General features: G+C 38.0%; 1 protein-coding gene across 5 annotated transcripts in view; it reads right to left on the minus strand.

Annotated features, from left to right (window-relative positions):
• Window positions 1-22624, minus strand: part of cnih3 (cornichon family AMPA receptor auxiliary protein 3) — a 386093-nt gene that overhangs the window by 320950 nt on the left and 42519 nt on the right. For all 5 annotated transcript variants that reach the window (XM_059356600.1, XM_059356603.1, XM_059356602.1 and 2 more), the window contains exon 3: window positions 15683-15730. In XM_059356600.1, coding sequence (XP_059212583.1) covers window positions 15683-15730 — 48 coding nt within the window. The remainder of the gene's footprint in view (window positions 1-15682; window positions 15731-22624) is intronic.

The following is a 22624-nucleotide window of genomic DNA, read 5'->3' on the forward strand; positions in this document are numbered from 1 at the left end:
TGCAATCTACCAACTGACCTTACATCCCAAGATAAATACCTACTAAAGACACTATTGGCAGCTGGAAAAAAACCAATAACTAGGAAATGGCTTAACAGAGAGCCACCAACGGTGGGAGAGTGGTCAGCCACTGTAAGAGAGATATATGAAATGGAGATGTTGACTTTTTCTCTAAGACTGAACCGTAACAAAGCCCTGAAATATTGGTCGAAATGGCTTACGTATGTAAATGAGAAAACAGAATAACTCCTAACCTCCTACCTATGGATTACTGTGACCCTACTTCGTAGTGTGTTTTTCTTTTTCTTTTCTTTTTTCTGAGACAAAGAGTTTGATTTCCCTTTTTGACCTGTATGTTCTGATTTATGTGATTCATATGTCTTGATTGTCTGTGTAAGACACTGGAAAAATGTGAAAAATTAAAAATAAAGTTTAAAAAAAATATATATATATACTGGTATTATCGTGAACGATACAATATGGCACACCCCTAGTGCCTATGTTCCCTCAGCCCTATGTTCAGGGTTAACCCTAACCCTGGCAACAAATTATGCGGTTTAGGGAAAATCTTGGGAGGAAAATTTCATACAATGACGCTTTTATCCTGAGCAACATACATTTGAGAGTTCAATCAAGTCAGAAGACAACACATGTAAGTGGATTAAGTTCGAGTCCAGAAATATCAAAGAAATGAGGGAACATATGGATGACCCCCACTAACAGAGTAACATGACACAGTTAATATTTGGCTTTGTTAACTTTGTGGAGGAAATGGTCCCACACCACTGAGTGGCTAGTATCAGCAGATATGTGAGCCTTTTTGCTTTATTGGTTTCATACGAACATAAAAATATGTGCCATGTTTAAAATATTTTTCGCCAAAAATATATTGTTGGGTTTTATGCAATTAATGCCCAAAAAACTAAACAAAAAACAGAATGGAACAAAATCTCAGTAACAGTACAGTATGTACTTGATGACTACAACCGTGGAAATCTAGGTTGTTTCCAGTGTAAGTCATGCAGCACTATTAATATTCATTTCCTGCAGAGCCTAACAGTGGTTGCTATTTTCTTGTCAAAGAGGAGTTTCCCATCCCCCCTCTCCTTCTATCCTCCTCCTGATTCTCCCACTTAATTTCTCTTCTTCACATCCTTTTCCCCCTTCCTTCTCCCTGTTATCTTTCGCCTCCTCCCCATCCCTGTCTCCACCTCTCAGGTCTTCTCTCCTGGTAACGGTGTGTGTGGGATCAAGGAAGTGCTGTGCTTTGCATATAAGCTCATTGTTCTGATTGACAGAGAATTTACAGTGTTACTGCATGAGGGATTGTACAGAAAAAATCACACACACGGCCTTTTCTTAGAGGCAGAAAGGATGACGTTGTTGTTGTTTTGGTTTACTTACTGTCATAACTGGCATCATTTTTCTTTATAATCCGATGCACATGTACACATTTCTCTGTGAATTGTATGCTGTATGTCTTCTTGCATTTAGTCATGTTAAAGCTAAGCTACGCTTACGAGGATATGTGTTTTCATTGTAATACTTGGCTTATTTGGAGCGAGAAAGCAGAGATTATTTTGTTATTTCAAGTCCCGTTTACACAAGGACGCTTGCAGGTAAAAACTAATGAAAATAAACAAAATATTTTATTGGAAGTGCCTTTCGTTTAGAAGGTGACGGCGTTTTTGGGGCTTAAAAATGCTAAAAATCTGAAACCACCCTCCAGAGGGGAAAATCCTCTCCGCCGTAGCGTGTCCGTCTACACTGCCAAGACGCAAAACTCTGCTCAGATCTGCTCACGCGATATGTTACACTATGTTTTATATGGATAGGTGTGTGTATATTTGTGTGTAAGGTTGTGTGTATATATGTCGATATGTATTTTCTTATATATATGTATATTTTTGTATATGTATGTGTGTATGTGTATATATATGTATGTTTTATTTTTTATTTTTTTATTTTATTTTGTGTTATTTTATTTTTTTTCTTATTATTTCATTTTATATATATTTTATGTATGGATGTGTGTATATATATATATTTTTATTATTAATATTTTTTTCCTACACACTGTTGTTTTAACTGATCTGGTGTATTAACCTATTAATACAACGATGTAAGGGTCTCTGGGGGAGTGGAATGGGTGTTGGGTTATATAAGAAAATGAAAATATGTCTCTTCGATTGTACTGTTTACTGCAACTGTGAATCAATAAAAATATATAAAAAAAAATAAAAAAAGTTCTTGCTGTTTGCTTTTATATGTTTGTTTTGTTTATAAACATATGCAAAATAAAGATCCTCGATTAATTCATTCATTACATGTAAAAAGGTGGTTTTATTAACCCTTTGATGCACAACATGGTCTAAAGTGACCCGACAGAGTTTTTATGTTCTATATCTTTGCAATAAATTATTTTAATCATTCAGTATTCCAGGTTTTCCTCAATTAGTTGTGTTTGTGATCATCATACATCCTATTTTTTATGTTTTCACTTATCTATTTTTGAATAAAATCCCTTTTTGTGTCACTACCCTTCTAATGCACAACATGGGTCAAAAATGACCCATATCCATTTTTTAGCTACATAGCTTGTTAAGCTAACTACTTCGCTAACTTCTTAGCTAAGTATTTAGCTCAGTAGCTTGCTAAGCTAACTACTTAGCTAACTACTTCGCTAACTTCTTCGCTAAGTATTTAGCTCAGTAGCCTGCTAAGCTAACTACTTAGCTAACTTCTTGGCTAAGTAGTTAGCTTAGCAAGCTACTTCGCCAAGTAGTTAGCTATGTAATAATACAAAAACTTTTTTTCTTCATAAAGTATGAGAAGCAAAATAGACATAATGATCTTTTGTTATCAAAAACAAGACATTTAAAGTTTAAATACTTTAAATATTCAATCATAAAATAAGTTGATATCAAAAGAGCACAGAAACACACAGCAGCATTAAATAACAGTTGATCTGAGACAGACATTAGTTCTTGTTTTGTTTTTAGGCTGACTTTGGTTTGCTGTAGCACTGTAGTACACCATCGTATGGAGACTGGTAGCCATTTTTAAGAGTTAGCAAGTCTTCTACACACACAATATACAGTAAACCCCATTTATTGCAGTCAATGGTTAGGCGTTACTATGGTAACAGCCATCAGTCAATCCAGCTTTTAATACTTAAAAAAAAGGAAAGACCTTGTTTATTGTTTGCTCAATTGGATCTGCACACCAGTGTGCACACAAATACACACAAACACAACTGCCCAGAGACAACTGTGCAGCAACAATAGGCACAAACGTGCACTTCCACCCACACACACACATGCAGATAGTGTGCACACACAAACACACACACACACACACACACACACACACAGTTCCTCACAGAAGCAGAGATCACAGCACAGCCCTACTCATTTTGTGACTCCTCTCTCATCTCTTTCCAGCATGAGGAGACACACAAACACAGAGCCACAGAGAGAGAGTGGTGTGTGTGTGTGTGTGTGTGTGTGTGTGTTTGTGTGTGTGTGTGTGTGTGTGTGTGTGGTGTGTAGTGTGGAAAATTGCAGCAGGCCCTTTTGCAATTTCAAGATACAATTTTTTACCATAGCACCAGTGTCATTATTATGGGACCAAAGATAAGTCGACCATAAAACATGTAACGCAGGGGTGTCAAACTCTGGCCCGCGGGCCAAATTTGGCCCGCAGTGTAATTTTATTTGGCCCGTGAGGCAATACCAAATTATTATCTTATTATTGTACTATAAAAGCTGACCCGCCGGTATTATACGGCGCATTTACCGCTAATACTACAAATCCCACAATGCCCTGCTGTTGTTTTGGTCGTCATAGCAACCTCAAGCTAGAGCTGTCTCCCAGCTACCCCTTCCCAAAAATGGAGAAAAGAAAGGCAGAATTTATTAACCTGTTGAAAAAGTTTATTTTGATATTTAAATCAGAAGGATGCAAATAGAAAAGAGGCATACGATTTTTATTTATTTTTTATTTAATATATTAATGACATTGATGTGTTTTTTATTTGAAATTTGATTTTGCATGTCTGCACTATTTAGTTATATATTGTATGTTTATAAGCGTTGCTGGTTCCATATTTAATGTTAAAGCAAAACATGTTTGGTATATATTAAAAGGTTTATTTGTTCAATGTTGGCCCGCGATTTTATTCAAGTTTTAAATTTTGGCCCATTGTGTATTTGAGTTTGACACCCCTGATGTAACGAGACAATTTAATCATTAGTTTCCCTCGTCTTTGAACAAGTCCATCTAAACATACTCACCTGCCACTTTATTAATACTCGATTGTGCAGGTGGCAAAGTTAAAGTCATAATTAAATTAAATGCTATTTCATTGGCACAAGGTAGTAAACCATGGCATCGTTTTAACAATTTGTTTCCTCGTTCCCTTGTTTGGAATAATTTGTTACCAAAACATAAATGAAACGTGAAGATAAGTATCAAAATAAAATAATTGTTTAAGTCATTAATTTATATTTAACCAATCACTCAACATTGTTACGTGGAAACATTCATTCATTGTATGTATTGATTTGATTGTTTTACTATTGAACTAGGACCTTATATACACTTGTTAATATATTCTGGAAAAACAGGAGATAAATGGGAGTTTATAGAAAAACTAAAACATTATAGTAAGCAGGTTATCCAGTTAATAGATAAATATATTATGGCCAAAAACCGACACACGCATTGTGACCTGACGTGCAGTCGGACTTTATGATAATTCATATTTTATAATAATTAATTATTAGATAGGCTCGAAAAAAGCCTATATGATGCCATTTTAAGTTAAATACATAAAGTATTTTACATTATTTCACAAGCAGAATGTTGTTTTTAAAGCTTAAAACCACACTATTTACATACCTAATGCCCCAAAGCGCCATAAGCGCTCAGATCAATAACGTGGACATGCACGTTTCTAGTGTGAATGTCCAATAGATAGGTATTTATCACTTAGAAACGTAGATAATTAACATTTTGGCATTTTGCAGAAACGCTAAATGTGTACATTTTGCTCTGACGACTGAGTTGTGAAAAACTGAGCTTGTTTTGTCTGCATTTTAGCTTCAGGCTTTCTACTTTCTGATAAAACAAACAGAATTACTCTAGTCCCCATCAGCTCAATTTAATATGAACAACAGACATCTGTTGGTATTTTGTAGCTCACGAGAAGCTAATATGTCTACTCGTGTAAACCTGAAAACCTTTAGAAGCAATGAAGGGCATTACATGTTGTAATTTGCATTGGCACATTATTGTGGCACAGAGAGGGCAGAAATGGTTATAACTACAATGTGTCTTACATGAATGAGCCTCTTCTTTATGTCATGAAATATTAATATGTATGATAGGCCTATTTGCCATGTAACAGTCTGTTGTTTTCTTTCACAACAGTTATATAAATACTTTATATTTACTATCCTGTAGAAAATTCAAACAACAACAAGCACTGCACATTTTTAATGTATTCTGCAACAACATTACTGTCATTTATAGTACAGACAGTAAATTGAAACCTAAATTTAGACTTTTTAAATTATTATTTTTAGCTCATCTTTCACACATATTTTTTAACCATTTAATTATCCGTGCTATTTTCTTACCTCATGCTGTTGGACCACCCATACTTTCTCATGGGTTCTCATTTAAAATCAGGCTGTAATCTTTGGTCTAACTCAGCTCAAAGTGTAACCAAAGTGAATTATCAGAATCAGAATGAGCTTTATTGGCCAGGTATACGTGCACATACAAGGAATTTGACTATGCAGTATTGACATTATAAACAGGGTGCATGATAAATAAAACGTGTGTCCATTGTTAAGTTCTTTACACACAAAAAAAGACAGACAAACGTCTTGGGCCCTCACTCATTCCCTCATTGTGAATCTTGACAAACTGCTGTACAGCCTCTCCCAGTTTGTCTTCAGAGCATCCAGCATCTCCACCCTGGCTGCATATAATATAAATAGAGGTTTGCATTTCCACTCTGCTGCTTTTCATGTACAATCCTGTACTCCAGACTGGGCTATAAAAGAGAGAAGCATCACTGTGTTTCTAAGACTCTCAGATTCAGTGACCATTAGCTATGTTATTTTTATGTAACTGTCCGTAGGTGGCTTTTAACAACACCTCTGGTCTCGTTGTCATTTACCTTCATAGAATGGGCAATGCTCTGAAATATACATCTCAGGTACAACCTCTTCCAAAGTGGTTTTCAGCATACGGACGGGCCCCCTCAGGGTCTCTTTACCATTATGTGTCACTCTCAACTTAGCTGGGTGTAGGAGACCGAATTTGACTCCAGGTTTAGGCCCCGTTTACACCAGGACGCTCGCGGGTAAAAATGACAAAATATTTTATGGGAAGTGCCTTTCGTTTAGACGGTGACGGTGTTTTGGGGGCTTAAAGACGCAAAAATCTGAAACCAGCCTCCAAAGTGGAAAAGTTAAATACGCTCCTCCGTAGCATGTCGTCTACACTGACAAGACACAAAACTCTGATCTGATCTGCTCACGTCACGTATGTGTTTACGTCACATACATGCTCCAGGACAGGAAATAAACAAACGTGGGATTATTTCCATGGTGGGACCTTCAAGCTGCTCTGGCAGCTCTAATAAACTTACAGGAGTCTTTCCACCAAATGTCCAGGATATGTACAGATAGTATTAGTGAACAGAGAAGGATCTGGAATTACCTCCATCACATTCTGGATGCAGCGATTGGTGGGAGGAGCCAGACGGCTGTGAACGAGACCTGGGAGATCTAGTGATGGAGGAGAACTTTGTGGAAGGAGTAGCTGATGAAAATGTGTGGCGTGAAAACTTCTGCATGCCCAAAGATGCTCTTATGGCTTTAAGTGATGCCGCCTGGCTGCATACAATCACATTCACACACTTTAGCGTCACCGTATCAGCAGATTTCCTCCCAAAAATGCTCGTCTAAACGAGGAATAAAAAGTGAAGACGCGACGCCACTTTTGCGTCTTCTGTTCAGACCGTCCTCGTGTAAACGTAGCCTTATTCTCGCAGCAACTTCCTGGCCAGAGTGACTTCCCGGCTCTGCATTTAACTACAGTGGTTGGAGAGTCTCTGAAGACTTGGATTCGCTGCCCTCGATACGTGAGACTTTGGATTTCATGACCTTTTGCAGGATTCTCTCCAGCGTGTGACAATAGTGCACCTATAAAATCAGGTGCCGAGGTGGTTCGTCATCTCTGGGACGCTGTCTCAGGGCTCAGTAGGCTCGGTTGATCATGGTAAATGGACCTGCACTTATATAGCACTTTTCTAGTTGCTTTGCGATCACTCAAAGCGATTTACACTACAGACTGCGCTCATTCACACACACATTCATACTGGTGGCAGAGGCTACCCTAAACGGTGCCACCTGCCACCATTGGGAATTCAATGGTCACTGTTTTTTTGTCCAGTGTTAGAGCGTAAAACTTTTAAAAACAGCCTCTAACTCTCACCCAGGTTCTTTTTTCTAAACTTGGTCTTACAAAACATTCAGAACAAATGAATAAAGTCAACCATTTATTGAAAGAATCATAGCCAAATGCAATGCTCAGCGCTGGACTCGGCAATGTGACCCCGATGGCACCACTCCCTTAATGTTGCATATATTCTTCTCGGATTTTGGCGAAACCCCGTACAATGGGTGGGCTCTTTAACGCAATTGGTCAATTTGTTTGTGATATGCATTGGTTACCACCCCTTAACCAAGCATCTGGAGATTTCAAACTTTATGTGCGTGTTTTGTTCACATCCTGTCCTTGCTTATTCTGCTTCTCCCCCCTGGATACCTTCCCTGAACTCTGACCTCTCCTATCCTTAAATGACTCAGTCCTGTCAGTGAGTAACCTAGGCCATAATTTTAGGACTCAGCCAAGCCGAGTAATCCCCCCGCTCCTACACCAGCTGTAAAAACCCTACAAGCTTAGATTGTCCATCCAGACCCAAGCACTTCTCTGACAGTTGTCCAGTTTGCCTGTGTAGCTTTGAGGTCCCAACAGTATCCGAAGTAGCAGTAACTGACTCTTCTAAACTTTTGAGTGTCTCACTTTGGAGATCTAGTTGTCTATTTACCACAGAAAATGCGGCGCAACTTCCTGCTTTCACACGGCAATTTCAGGCTACGTTTACACGAGGACGGTCTGAACAGAAGACGCAAAAGTGTCGTCGCGTCTTCACTTTTTATTCCTCGTTTAGACGAGCGTTTTCGGGAGGAAATCTGCTGCATACGGTGACGCAAAAGTGTGTGAAATGTGATTGTATGCAGCCAGGCGGCATCACTTAAAGCCATAAGAGCATCTTTGGGCATGCAGAAGTTTTCACGCCACTCATTTTCATCAGCTACTCCTTCCACAAAGTTCTCCTCCATCACTAGATCTCCCAGGTCTCGTTCACAGCCGTCTGGCTCCTCCCACCAATCGCTGCATCCAGAATGTGATGGAGGTAATTCCAGATCCTTCTCTGTTCACTAATACTATCTGTACATATCCTGGACATTTGGTGGAAAGACTCCTGTAAGTTTATTAGAGCTGCCAGAGCAGCTTGAAGGTCCCACCATGGAAATAATCCCACGTTTCTTTATTTCCTGTCCTGGAGCATGTATGTGACGTAAACATATACGTGACGTGAGCAGATCAGATCAGAGTTTTGTGTCTTGTCAGTGTAGACGACACGCTACGGAGGAGAGGATTTAACTTTTCCACTGGAAGGTGGTTTCAGATTTTTGCGTCTTTAAGCCCCAAAAACGCCGTCACCGTCTAAACGAAAGGCACTTCCCATAAAATCGTTTTTACCCGCGAGCGTCCTCGTGTAAACGGGGCCTGAGATCCCAAAGTTGTACTCACAACTGCAATCTTCTCGTCAATTTTGTTGCAAATGTCCGACTTAGCTTTAGACAGCTCCACCTGCTCTTCACTCCTCAATCGGGCCTTCATCATCATTCGGTGTATCCCAGGACTTCCCCGCTCGCATCGACATTCTTCACTGTGAAGTGGGCGCCTGGTGAGGTTAGTCGCATTGATTGGCAGCGATCAGCAACGCCGACCACGGCACAGCTGTTACGTGGCCGTTCCACGCCTGGTGGAAATCAGGCTTTATGTGGGGCAAGGAGGGGATGAGTGAGTCAGCTGTACACAGCTGTGAGATTTTAAATAGTGAAAAAAAACCCTCAGTGCTCAGTGTTGTTGATTGTGGTGGGCTGCCACAAATACAGCAATGTATGGGAAAACACCATGACTGTGTCTCCGTAATAACAGAGAACATCTCTGTGATGTGTGAGTCATCAGTGAATCATCCCTTATGACCGACTCTTTTTACTGACTCAGGAGTAAAAGTCTTCATCTCCAACAACTTTTGCCTGCTGACTCCCCCCTCCTACCTGCTTCTAGGTAGGAGGGGATGGAAGGAGCCTTCCAGTCTGAGGACGACTTAGAGAAACCCGCATTGCCTGCTGGAATATCCAAACACTCCTTCGTCCTGGCTACGCAACACTTCTCTCCTGTGAACTCTCCAATTATAACATCACCCTCACTGGCCTTTGCAAATCACACTGGCGTGGAACAGGAGAAACCACTGCCGGCAGTGGCGGTTCTACACAGGGGTCAGTTATTTTGTGTCTTTTTTTTTTGTCATTTTGTGTCTTTTTTTGTCATTGGTGTCATTTATGTGTCTTTTTTGTGTCTGTTTTAGATATTTTGTGTCTTTTTTTGTCATTTTTATGTCTTCTGTGGGTTTTTTTTGGTTATTCTGTCTTCTCATTTTGTGTCTTTTTTGGTCATTTTGTGTCTTTTTTTGGTAACTTTGTGTCTGTTGTTGTCTTTTTTAGTTATTTTGTGTCTTTTTTTTGTCATTTTGTGTCTTTTTGGTCATTGGTGTCATTTATGTGTCTTTTTTGTGTCTGTTTTAGATATTTTGTGTCTTTTTTTGGCATTTTTATGTCTTCTGTGGGGTTTTTTTTGGTTATTCTGTCTTCTCATTTTGTGTCTTTTTTGGTCATTTTGTGTCTTTTTTGGTCATTTTGTGTCTTTTTTGGTCATTTTGTGTCTTTTTCAAGACATTCAAAGATTTTGAATGCTAAAATATCATCTTTGCCATTTTTTCATGTGCTAATGTGCCCCTCTGATTAAACACTGGCCCCTCCTTGGCCCCCACAGTAAAATTGGTCTAGAACCGCCACTGACTGCCGGCTACCATCTTTTTCTCTGGAGTGGCCTCTACGGTGTACTCCTAGCTATCCCGCTATACCGGAGGAAGTCTCTCATCAGCTGGAAACCAGTCAGTGACAGAGTGCTCTCGGCCCGTCTCCTACACTGGGAAGATGACAGTTACTGTCGCCTATAGCCCAACTGATGCCAGTAAGTAAGTAAGTCATGCTATTTTCTAGATGGCTGCAGCAAACCTCGTTTGCATTTTTCCAACAGGTGTTTTAGATCTTGAATCCCCGTCGTCCACAACGGCTCAGTGCCGGCACTTTGAAACAGCAAACAGGGAAGCAGTAAAATGCATTACTTCCACCTTTAGTCAAATCCATTTGTCGTAACAACAGAGTAGCCGCAAGTGTAAGCCCATCCTTGGTCACTTACCTGCTGAATTTGTAATCAGTTTGGTCCAGGACAAGCTCCTAAATCCTCTTTTTTTCTTCAAGGAGAGCCTTGAAAATATTCTTGTTGTAGGTTAAACAAACAGTTTAGTTGGATTTCTGCTAGGGATGGTTGCATACCAAGTTATATTAATGGCTGTATGAGCCAGAAAGGCAGCTCGAGAAAATAATCCAATCATGTTTGATACAAAACATAAAAACTACACCAATTCGCTGCCAGTAAAAGTGTGACTGTCCCGGGTGCAGAGAGCTGCGGAAACTAAAAAAACCAACAAACACCTTCAAAATAAACTAAATAATAACATGCTGTGCTCATTCTCTATTACCTATTCATTACTATACTTAGAAAGGTGAAGACAGAGGGATGGATTGAGAGAGTGGAGATGAGAGAAAAAGAGAGGGAGGGATTGAGATGTTGAAATAGAGAGAGAGAGAGAGAGAGAGAGAGAGAGAGAGAGAGAGAGAGAGAGAGAGGAAAAGGGGTAAGACAGGTCCAAAAATAAAGGCAGGAAGAGCGCTAATGAGTACACTCAGGTTTGCTCAGTTGCTGTGACAACGCGCTGGCTCATTGCTTCAAGCCACAAGACTGCATATCTAATGAATAACACACACACACACACACACACACACACACACACACACATTTGAGAGTAAAGAACACAGCATATCCCCTCCAGCTATTGTCATCTGCATGGGTTTGTTCGTTGTTGGCATCCAAAACCCATCAGAACACACAACACAACACTGAGAACAAAAATGGCACATGTCCATATGCCTGCATGTGTATGTGTGTCTGTAGTGAAAACTATCAAATAGGTTTGCCAATATAAAGAACGCAGCCAAAGCTTTTAACCAAATCAGTCAGGACCACCGTGCTGTGACTGTGCCAGTTGGAGTGAGCTTAATAGCTTCAGCAGAAGAAAGAAGACCTCTGGACAATGGTGGAAAAAACTTCAACACAATGAAGCATACTCTCCTGCATCAGGACATCAGGAATATACACTGAAAAGCACAGTATGCAGAGTCAAAATATAGCTCATAAATTGTGTTTATGAAGTTCAGAAGCTGTGGGAAGATGTATAATTTTAACTAGATGTATGAAAAAGGAAATCGGCACTTGGCAGGGATCTCCCCTCTTTCCGCTTCCTTTTAACTAACAGCATTATCTAGTGACTCAGTGAAAGCAATCCCTTCTTACATTATAGCAGGCTTAGACAATATGATGATATGTATATCATCATATATATATATATATGATATACATTTTGTGAGATAATAGACATTTGTTAGCCTTTTTGGAAAACCCTTCCTCTGACGAAGATATCTGAATTTGTAATAGGCCTTTAGGAGTGAGCAGGTTTTATACTTTTTACCACTTTTGCCTCACAAGAGGATTACAGGTTCAAATCTAATCTGGCCGGGTCTTCTGTGTGGAGTTTGCATGTTATCCGTCCCCCTCCCACAGTCCAAATACATGCAAGTTAGGTTGAATTGGTGACTCTAAGGCCCCGTTTACACGAGGACGCTTGCGGGTAAAAACCACAAAATATTTTATCGGAAGTGCCTTTGTTTTCGGGGCTTAAAAGTGCAAAAATCTGAAACCACCCTCCAAAGTGTAAAAGTGTAATCCTCTCCTCCGTAGCGTGTCGTCTACACTGACAAGACACAAAACTCTGATCTGATCTGCTCACGTCACGTATGTGTTTACGTCACATACATGCTCCAGGACAGGAAATAAAGAAACGTGGGATTATTTCCATGGTGGGACCTTCAAGCTGCTCTGGCAGCTCTAATAAACTTACAGGAGTCTTTCCACCAAATGTCCAGGATATGTACAGATAGTATTAGTGAACAGAGAAGGATCTGGAATTACCTCCATCACATTCTGGATGCAGCGATTGGTGGGAGGAGCCAGACGGCTGTGAACGAGACCTGGGAGATCTAGTGATGGAGGAGAACTTTGTGGAAGGAGTAGCTGATGAAAATGTGTGGTGTGAAAACTTCTGCATGCCCAAAGATGCTCTTATGGCTTTAAGTGATGCCGCCTGGCTGCATACAATCCAATTTCACAAACTTTTGCGTCACCGTATGCAGCAGATTTCCTCCTGAAAACGCTCGTCTAAACGAGGAATAAAAAGTGAAGACGAGACGCCACTTTTGCATCTTCTGTTCAGACGTCATCATGTAAACGTAGCCTTATTTGTCTGTAGGAGTGAATGAGAGCATCTATCTATCTATCTATCTATCTATCTATCTATCTATCTATCTATCTATCTATCCATCTATCCATCCATCCATCCATCCATCCATCCATATATTTAATAGCAGGGTGTACTGTGCCTTTTTTCCTTGTGTAATTTTGAGTGCCATTACAATACATAAATGCCAAAAACTGTGATTAGTGAATTGAATAGTCATATTTTTTAATAGAACCATTCCATACCTAGTGGGCACACTATTTGGTTCAAATTAAATAAAAAGACAACACTTATAAAGCAAAAAAAAAAGGTTATTTTTGAAAACCATTTCAGTAAAATAATTTAAGAGCAATCACCAGAATCCAGTTGATAGACAATTAATCAGACATTGTCACACTAACAACAATCAGCGATTTCAACTGGTTCCACAATTACACTGCAAAAAAAGAAAAGTTGGGTGAACTCAAAATTTGAAGGCAACAAACTTCGGTACAATTTTAAGTTGGACAATTAAACTAAATATTTTAAGTTTTGTTTTTGAGTTTGCTCAACTCTGAATTTCTCTGGCACGATTGTAACGCCGCTATGAAATATCAGCTAATGTTGTGACCACAATTTTGAGTTAGCATTGATACGCTAATGGCTACTCTTGTAGCTGTAACAAGCAGCGCCGCTAGCATCAGTTAGCCGCTAGCATCAGTTAGCCGCTAGCGTCAGTTAGCCGCTAGCTTTCGCTAATGACAGAATTTCACTGCTTTCCCACATTTCCCAACAAAGAAATAAGAGTTATCAGAACTATTGTCCCTTGTTGTGAACCCCAACTTAAAGATATAAGTAACAACAACTCACCAACTTGTTTTTGAGCAGACAACTGGCTTCCTTTGTTGTGCTAACTTACATTATTGCCCTAAATGTCAGTAATTTATATTTCCAAGTTTTACCAACTTAAATCACTGTTTTAGGCCAAAAAATACAAGTTGGCTTTTTTGCAGTGTAGTTAAGGATGACTCATCCGATTCCATACTGATTTCAACCGCTTATTGATTGTAAAAAGCTATAAGGTGAACATGTACTTTATGCTGCTTGGTGACATTGAGTTTGCACATCTGCAGCTACCTCCAATGATTGCTGCACAGTAGGTCACAGCTGCAACTACAGTACATCTGTATGTGTGTGCATGTACTGTATGTTTTGTCTGCATTCATGTGTTCATCATTGTGTGTCGTTGTTTCCGCACAAACACTGTAGGGAGAATGTCCTCCCCTGGGGCCGGTAGATGGCCCAAGGACTCGGCTTGACAACAATGATAAACAAGATCAGCTGTTCAACCAATGAACCTACAGCATAAACAGATACAGAGCCAGTTTCAGAGAGGTGGAGAGAGAAACAGATGTCACATTGAAGCTGGGAGGAGGCCTCTTCTCATTCTCATACTGAGACCTCAAGGCTAACTGTCTGCACACACACACACACACACACACACACACACACACAGAAAGACAGCATGGCTCTGCAGAGCACAGCACTGAACCTTTCAATCTGTCCCCCCTTTGATGTTTGTCAGTGCAACATGAAGCAAGAGGACAAAAGATGCATCACTGTGCAAATTAAACCTTCAATAAAAATGGAACTAGACACCGAAACTAGAACTGGCAAATACATATGCAACTATATATCCTCACATAACTCAAAAAATAAAGCAAAAACCTTGCGTTTCTAAAACACGATGAGGAAATTGTGAAGAACATTGCCACACTGCAGGAAAGGTGTGTCTGAAAATGAGATAAAAACACTACATCTGAGGGAAATGATCTTGCTGCATGGACAGATAATTAGAAGTTAGATTAGAAATTAGCATGTTGTACGATTAAAATAAGATATTAACTCTTAAAACAAGATAAATTATGTAACACTTCTAAATTTAAAGTTTTTTTAATCTTGGTAAGAAACAAATAATTCTCAGTGCACTCTGCTCGGGCCAGCTTTAATTTATTTTTATTTTAAGCGTTCAGCATGCTTATTTCTACATTTAATAATCTTAATTTCAAGTGAAATTATCTGTCCATGCAGCAAGATCATTTCCCTCCGATTAAGTGTTTTTATCTTGTTTTTAGACACACCGTTTTTGCAGTGCAGGGATAAGACTACAGCATTTAGCAGATAAAAATAAATGTAATACACTGTAAAAACGTCCCGTTGTTTTTACAGAAAAAAACTGGCAGCTCTGGTTACCAGAATATTTCCGTAAAAAATGCAGTTCATGTCAACATCTTTACAAAACAACTTGTAAATTTAACATCCTAAAACAGTCGTAATTTAAAAAAAATACATTTTAAAGTTGTAGATCATACCGTCCTTTGCTGCTAATTTAACAGGATGATGCTGCTTTTTTACTAATTATTTATGCAAAATGTACATGCAGATTTTGCTTATTGTGCATTGAATACCAGTAAATTAACATTCAGTTAATATTTATTGTACACTGAATACCAATAACATTTACAAGTTGTTCTGTAAAGTTGTTCTGTATTTTTTGCAGAATTATTCTGGTAACCACAGCTGACATTTTTTTTCTGTAAAAGCAACGGAATTTTTTTTACAGTGTAGAAAATGCATGAAGCCAAAACATATTTAACATAGGTGTTCCCTACAAATTGTTTTGCATTTTGGTCAAAGGATTCAGGATGCTTTTTTTCACTTAATTTTTTGTAATTTCTCATTAGACTACACATTCTTCCATCATGAAGGATTATGAACCAGTCACTGATCACATTGAGAACATGAAGAACATGAAGAACATGAAAAAGATGTGATTTGTGTCTCTCTGCTTACCTTCCTCAGCAGGTTGCAGATTCTCTCGATGTTCCGCAGTCTTTCCCTCTGTGAAGGGACAAACAGGGACGGGTAAGTTTATAACTTCTAAGCACTCATGGAACATTTTCGTATTGATGACTCAGTTGAGTAATCTGACATTGGGTGAAAGATGAAACCGAATAGAAATTTTGGAAGATTGTCCTTTGTGCTTTTACCATAACTAGGTGAAAATACATTAATGAATCTGATTACTTTAGACTTGACAAAGTCTTCGTTAACTATAATAACCTTGTGGTAGTGGAAAGACTGACTTATATAACCAGAGGAAAGGCGGAGGAATTTGAAAAAGTGTGGAGACCCTTATTGAACTTTCTTGCAAATCAGGGTGCGCATTCACCTTGACTCGGTTGTGAGGTGCTGAGTTGTTGCTGAGTTTGTTTGTTTTTTGTTTTTTTTGTTTGGTTGTTGTTGTTGTTGTTGTTTTTCTCTCTTTTGTTTTGTTTTGTCTGGTTTTGTTTGTCAATTTACTTGTGTTATGTGGAATATGTGAAATGTGATGTATCTTTTTTTTATGAGAAATGTAACTTGGTGATCATGTTCCACTGCTGTCTATTAATGTGTAAAATTCAATAAAAATATTGTGGGGAAAAAAAACTATAATAACCTTGGTAAAAAACCCTATATTGTCAGGATCTAACAGTATCTCTGTAGCTCACTACGTCTTTGAGTAATTCATAGTGAATTACTAGGAGCCAGTAAAATGGTAGTAGCCTAGAGCGTAAAGCTGTTTAACCTGTCTGCTAACAGCAGAGGTGGAAGAAGTATTCAGATCCTTTACTTAAGTAAAAGTACTAATACTACTCTGTGAAATTACTCCACTACAAGTAAAAGTCCTGCATTCAAACCTTTCTGAAGTAAAAGTACAAAAGTATCAGCATCAAAATGTACTTAAAGTATCAAAAGTAAAAGTACTCGTTATGCAGAATGAACCCACTCAGATTGTTTTATATATTCTAAACATACTATAACATTATTTGCATTGATGCATTTATGTAAGAAGTGTTTTCATTTTGAAAAGACAGGGCTCATTTAATAACTTAATATACCGGACTGCTGTGACAACCGAATTTCCCTTCAGAGATGAATAAAGTAATCTATCTATCTACTGTTATAATATTTGATTTGTAAAAAGTCTTTAAATTGATCATATTTTTTTATGTTAAATCTGGACGTGAAAAGTAACTAAAGCTGGCAGCTAAATGTAGTGGAGTAAAAAGTACAATATTTGCCTCAAAATGTAGTGGAGTAGAAGTATAAAGTTACATAAAATGGAAATACTCAAGTAAAGTACAAGTACCTCAAAATTGTACTTAAGTACAGTACTTGAGTAAATGTACTTAGTTACTTTCCACCACTGCTAACAGTGAAGGTCAGTCTCCAGCAGTGGTCCCAGAGCTGCACAGAGCTTCAAAGAGCTGGGCTTGAGAGTCGGTGGGCAGCTGTCAGATCATAGACTGTATTAAATAAAAATGTCAGATGTGTACAGAGCACCAGAACAAAACCTCCGAGACATCAAGGACAGTATGATAATAACATACAAAACACAAGATTCACTCTCAGTGGTTTCTGTGACATGAGAAATACTTTTAAATAACTAATGTTTAAAAATACTAAAAGGGCACAAATCACAGTTCTCTGCAAACAGTTTTACACCTGTGATCAAGATCTGAATAGTCTGAATACTTTATAATCATAAAATAAGAATACTAATAATGATAATAATATAGCAAATTCTGATTAACCTACGTAAATTTGAGAGTTAAAATATAATCTTCACATAAGCCCTAATGTTGCGGTTGAAGTTGTAGAACAGATAGACTTCAATGGTAAACTAATTTATTTAACCCTTTTATTAAAAGTAAAGTAAAGCTCCGTTCAAACCAGGCGGCAACCTCCTGGTCTGAGCAGGGAGGCAAACCAGGAAGTGCCTTAAGCTGCATTCAATCGAAAATTCCTGCAGGGGGCGATAAGTTTGGCTGCAGAAGCATTTTGGTCCATTCATTTCAATGGAAAATGAGAAAACTTCTCACTTGATTTATTACCTCAGAATGCTTTTTCAGGACAACACTATGGTCTCAATCACTAGTAAAAAATCTTCTTCAAGACAATCTGATGTCAATAGTTCTAATAATGGCCCTATTTAGAAGGAAATAGAAGATAAAGAATCGTATGATTTGGGGCGGGGCTACCTTTGATTGACAGGTCACTAACAAGGCGAGCCGTTATCAGGAGAGAAGCCGAACAATGCGTATCCACGGCAACGTGTCAATAAAGTTATATATAATGTTATATAGATATAAAACAGGAAGTTTACTGGTTTGGTCTCATAACTTTGACCCTTTCACTGTATTTTCACTTAATGACTTAATTTATTTGAACGTTTTGTTCATTAAATGTCTTGTTCAGTGTTTGGTTGGACTAACAGACACTCCAAGGAGTCGCTGCTCAGTTTTCTGAGGTCAGTAACAAACATTTTGTTTTTGTTTTTGTTGTTTTTTTGCTAGCCAAAACTAACATCCCAGTTAATGCTCCAGCTAATGCTAACAGTAATTAGCAGCAGCTTCTCTCAGTCAGGTTGAGGTGTAGAGAGGCTGTAGGCAGTGATCAGATCCCTCTCCTCCTCCACAGTCCAAATATGGTCATGCTTCCTGTATCAGAAACAAGATGGCGACGAGTGTAACGCTGAACTCGAGGCTTCAAACGGGCCACAAACCAATGAGTGACATCACGGTGACTACGTCCATTATTAATATACAGTCTATGGTTCAAACACATTCATATTACGTTTTGTTATATGCAGTGGCGGAAAGTAACAAAGTACATTTACTCAAGTACTCTACTTAAGTACAATTTTGACTTACTTGTACTTTACTTGAGTATTTCCATTTTATGTAACTTTATACTTCTACTCCACTACATTTTAGAGGCAAATATTGTACTTTTTACTCCACTACATTTAGCTGACAGCTTTAGTTACTTTACAGGTCGAGATTTAACATAAAAAAATACATTTAAAGTGATTTGACTTGTTGTTTTTTAATTAAACCTTGTAACAGTATATTAAATAGTTAAAACGATCCCTAACTTGATCAATTACATTTGATTACTTGTGCTGCTTACATAAATACATCATAATATTAATCCAATAATATACTTGATATATATAAAACAGTCTGAGTGGGTCCATTCTGCATAACGTGTACTTTTACTTTTGATACTTTAAGTACATTTTGATGCTGATCATTTTTTACTTTTACTTCAGTAAGTTTTGAATGCAGGGCTTTTACTTGTAGTGGAGTAATTTCACAGTGTGGTATTAGTACTTTTACTTAAGTAAGAGATCTGAATACTTCTCCCACCACTGGTTATATGTGTGTTTAAGTTGTGTGAGGAAAAATTACTTTAAAGTGAATTTTAAAAATACAGGTGGAACAAGACACAGAAATAATGGAGTCTTCTGGGAATGTTGAGGCAGGACCTTACATGGGATGAGAATATGCCTCTGAAATCAATGTTGAAGTATGTTTTTAATATTAGAAAACAGTGTGTCCCAGCATCCCCGGCGAGACCCCATTATTTCAAGCCAAAGATTGATCTCCGTTAAAAGAAATTGATGCTGGCTCAGTAAAACAGGAGGAGCTCTCCAGGTTATGTAAGAGGGAGCTCCAGAGTCTGGTTTTGAGTTGATTTACGGAGATTGGCTCAGGGGGTGTTGCAGGATCTATTCCTGGACTCAATAAAGTCTTTTCCATCAGACTCTGCCTGACTCAGGTGCTTTCCACCAAGTATCTTCAAGACTCCAGTGGCTACTTTAAAGTGATTTTGATGAAGTGTTGAGAAGAGAGAAGAGAACTCATGGCCCAGGTGTAGATTTTCCATCCAACACTAAAAGTTACGTACATGACACCTACTTCAATACCACAGCTGCCCATGCAGGTGGGTTGGTAATGTCTAGACAGAATTAAATAGTTACATTTTACTAGTTTAACATGTATGTTGTCCGCGACCCCTGCTCACTGAACAGAATCTCACAGTTCAGATCATACAAACTCAGTTGATACAACACATTTTGTACAAATAATGAAGCACAAAATGACCAAGAAAGACACAAAATGACCAAAAAAAGACACAAAATGACCAAAAAAGACATAAATTGACCACAAAATGATCCAAAAAAGACACAAAATGACCAGAAAATAAACAAAATGACCAAACAAGACATAAAATTACCAAAAAAGACACAAAATGACCATATAAGACATAAAATGACCCCAAAAAAGACACAAAATGTCCTAAAAATGACACAAATTAACCACAAAATGACCAAAAAAGACACAAAATGACCAGAAAAGAACCAAAATGACCAAAAAAGACATAAAATGACCAAAAAAGACACAAAATGACCATATAAGACACAAAATGACCAAAAAAAGACACAAAATGACCAAGAAAGACATAAATTGACCACAAAATGATCCAAAAAAGACACAAAATGACCAGAAAAGAAACAAAAGGACCAAAAAAGACATAAAATGACCAAAAAAAAGACACAAAATGTCCTAAAAAAGACACAAAATGACCAAAAAAAGATATAAAATGACCAAAAAAATGACCCAAAATGTCCTGAAAAAGACACAAAATGACCAAAAAATACATAAATTGACCACAAAATGATCCAAAAAAGACACAAAATGACCAGAAAAGAAACAAAATGACCCAAAAAGATACAAAATGACCAGAAAAAAGACACAAAATGTCCTAAAAAAGACACAAAATGACCAAAAAAAGACACAAATTAACCACAAAATGACTAAAAAAAGACACAAAATGACCCCAAAAAAAAGACACAAAATGACCAAAAAAGACATTAAATGACCAAAGGAATAAAACACATTTTAACACAGTGGAGACAGAGCAGACTTCCACAAATGATTTGGCGACCCCCAGAAATCATCTCGCGACCCCAATTGGGGTCTGGACCCCAAGGTTGAGAATAGCTGGACTAGTGTGAGGAGTTCGTGAGTTAGAGACTTTCTAACTCGGACATAACCTGCTCCGGTTAGCTCTGCATCTCCCTGAGTTACCATGGTTACCATGGTGATCTAGCCAGGTAAAAGAGTAACCCATTGGTGACACTGACCCCTCTGGACCACTTTAAGATCCCATCAACGTTTGGATTGTCTGCGTATTAGCAGAATAGTGTGACAGTAAGAAATAAGCTTCCAGAGAACTCTGGAGTGAAGATTAGGAGAGATTTTCTCCAGCAGCCACTGCAGTTATTGTTGTGTATATGTAAGCTACCTTATTTCAATATTCAAGTGTTCACAGCTTGTGTAATAATTTGTAAAGTGCTTAAATCAGCACTTACCACAATGCTGACTCTAACAGCCAGCATTTCACCAAAGCTTTTAACATCATCATCAAATATTAACTAGGTCTTATAGAGCGCATTCTGGACTTGACTGGGCTCCACAGGGGGCGATGCATAACTCTGCCTGCTTATAAATCATACATTGATCTGAGTGTCACTCTGTATGTTTCTGTGGTCACTTTATCTCTGCTTTCATAGGCTGGCTACAAATGACAACAACAGGGCTCAAAGGGAAAGATAAAGTAATAAAAAAATGTGTATGATAATGCAGAACATCAAAAGTCACGTCTCAAGCTGAATGAATATTTAGTAAAGAAAAACAGGATTAAAATGTGTGAAGTTGTGCTGAAATAATTGTGGTTAAAACACACATTGGAATATGAGAAATGCAGTGTAAGCAGCACAGTAGTCTTCTCATTGTAACTTATTTGAAGTCCATGAAAATGAGGAAATGTTTAGAAAGTGACAATTGGACTGGTCCTCTCCTCCAGAGGTCTGTTTGAGATTAGGATTAGTTCTATATTAGGGCAGTCATTAAGGTTAGAGCAGGGTGGGCAATTCATTTTCAAGGGGCCACATGAGATAATGTGAAGGTTGCGGAGGCCTGGACCAAAACTCTGAACTGAATTCTGCTCAATATTAATTTAATCGCTTCATAAAATGCAGTAAATTATCTGGTTTTGAGCTGCTACTGGTAAGAATACATGTTATGATGAGACTATTATATGTGGAGTAAGTCAAATATAGCATTACAAATAGTAAAAACTATTTTTTTCATATCATTTTCCATTAATTTTAAGTTTTTTTAAAAAGTTTAAGTTAATTTAAAGTATGCATTGCAGTTAACCAGCAATTGATTAACTTTATGTAAAACGTAATAAGTGTATTTGACAAGGTAACTCAGTGTTTTTTTGTGGAACGCATTTCTGTGCCGGTGCATATGCACACACACACGTAAATCACCTTTGAAAAAAAACACTGCTGTATTGATTTCTAATTTCTGGGTAACCTTAGACACATGAAATATAATTTTAATTATTAATTTAACTTTGACTCTTAAAGTAGAGTAATCATTTGGTTGAAGTAATGAGTGTTGTTGAAAAGTTTGGTATTAAATAGATTGGATCTAAGGCCCCGTTTACACAAATATGCTTGCGGGTAAATACGACAAAATATTTTATGGGAAGTTCCTTTCGTTTAGACGATGACAGTGTTTTCGGGGCTTAAAAACGCAAAAACACCTGTAACACCAGCTACTTGTTGCTCCTCCATCTTTGGCTGTTTTATTTAAGAATATAATCTGTTCGGCCAAAATTTTGTTCAACAGGAAATCTTCCTCTTTTCAAATCAACTTTGAAAAACACTTCATGGCAACAAAGATAGTGATTGTCTGCTCTTATGGTTACTTGAATTGCCACCACTGGATTTGGCACAAACACAGAAATCAAAGGTAGCCACCAGCAAAGTCAAGGTGAGATTATCAATCAAACGTGAAATGTGAGTGATAATAAATATTGGCTAATATAAAT

The sequence above is a fragment of the Centropristis striata genome, chromosome 18 (genome assembly GCF_030273125.1).
Source record: "Centropristis striata isolate RG_2023a ecotype Rhode Island chromosome 18, C.striata_1.0, whole genome shotgun sequence".
Taxonomy (NCBI): domain Eukaryota; kingdom Metazoa; phylum Chordata; class Actinopteri; order Perciformes; family Serranidae; genus Centropristis; species Centropristis striata.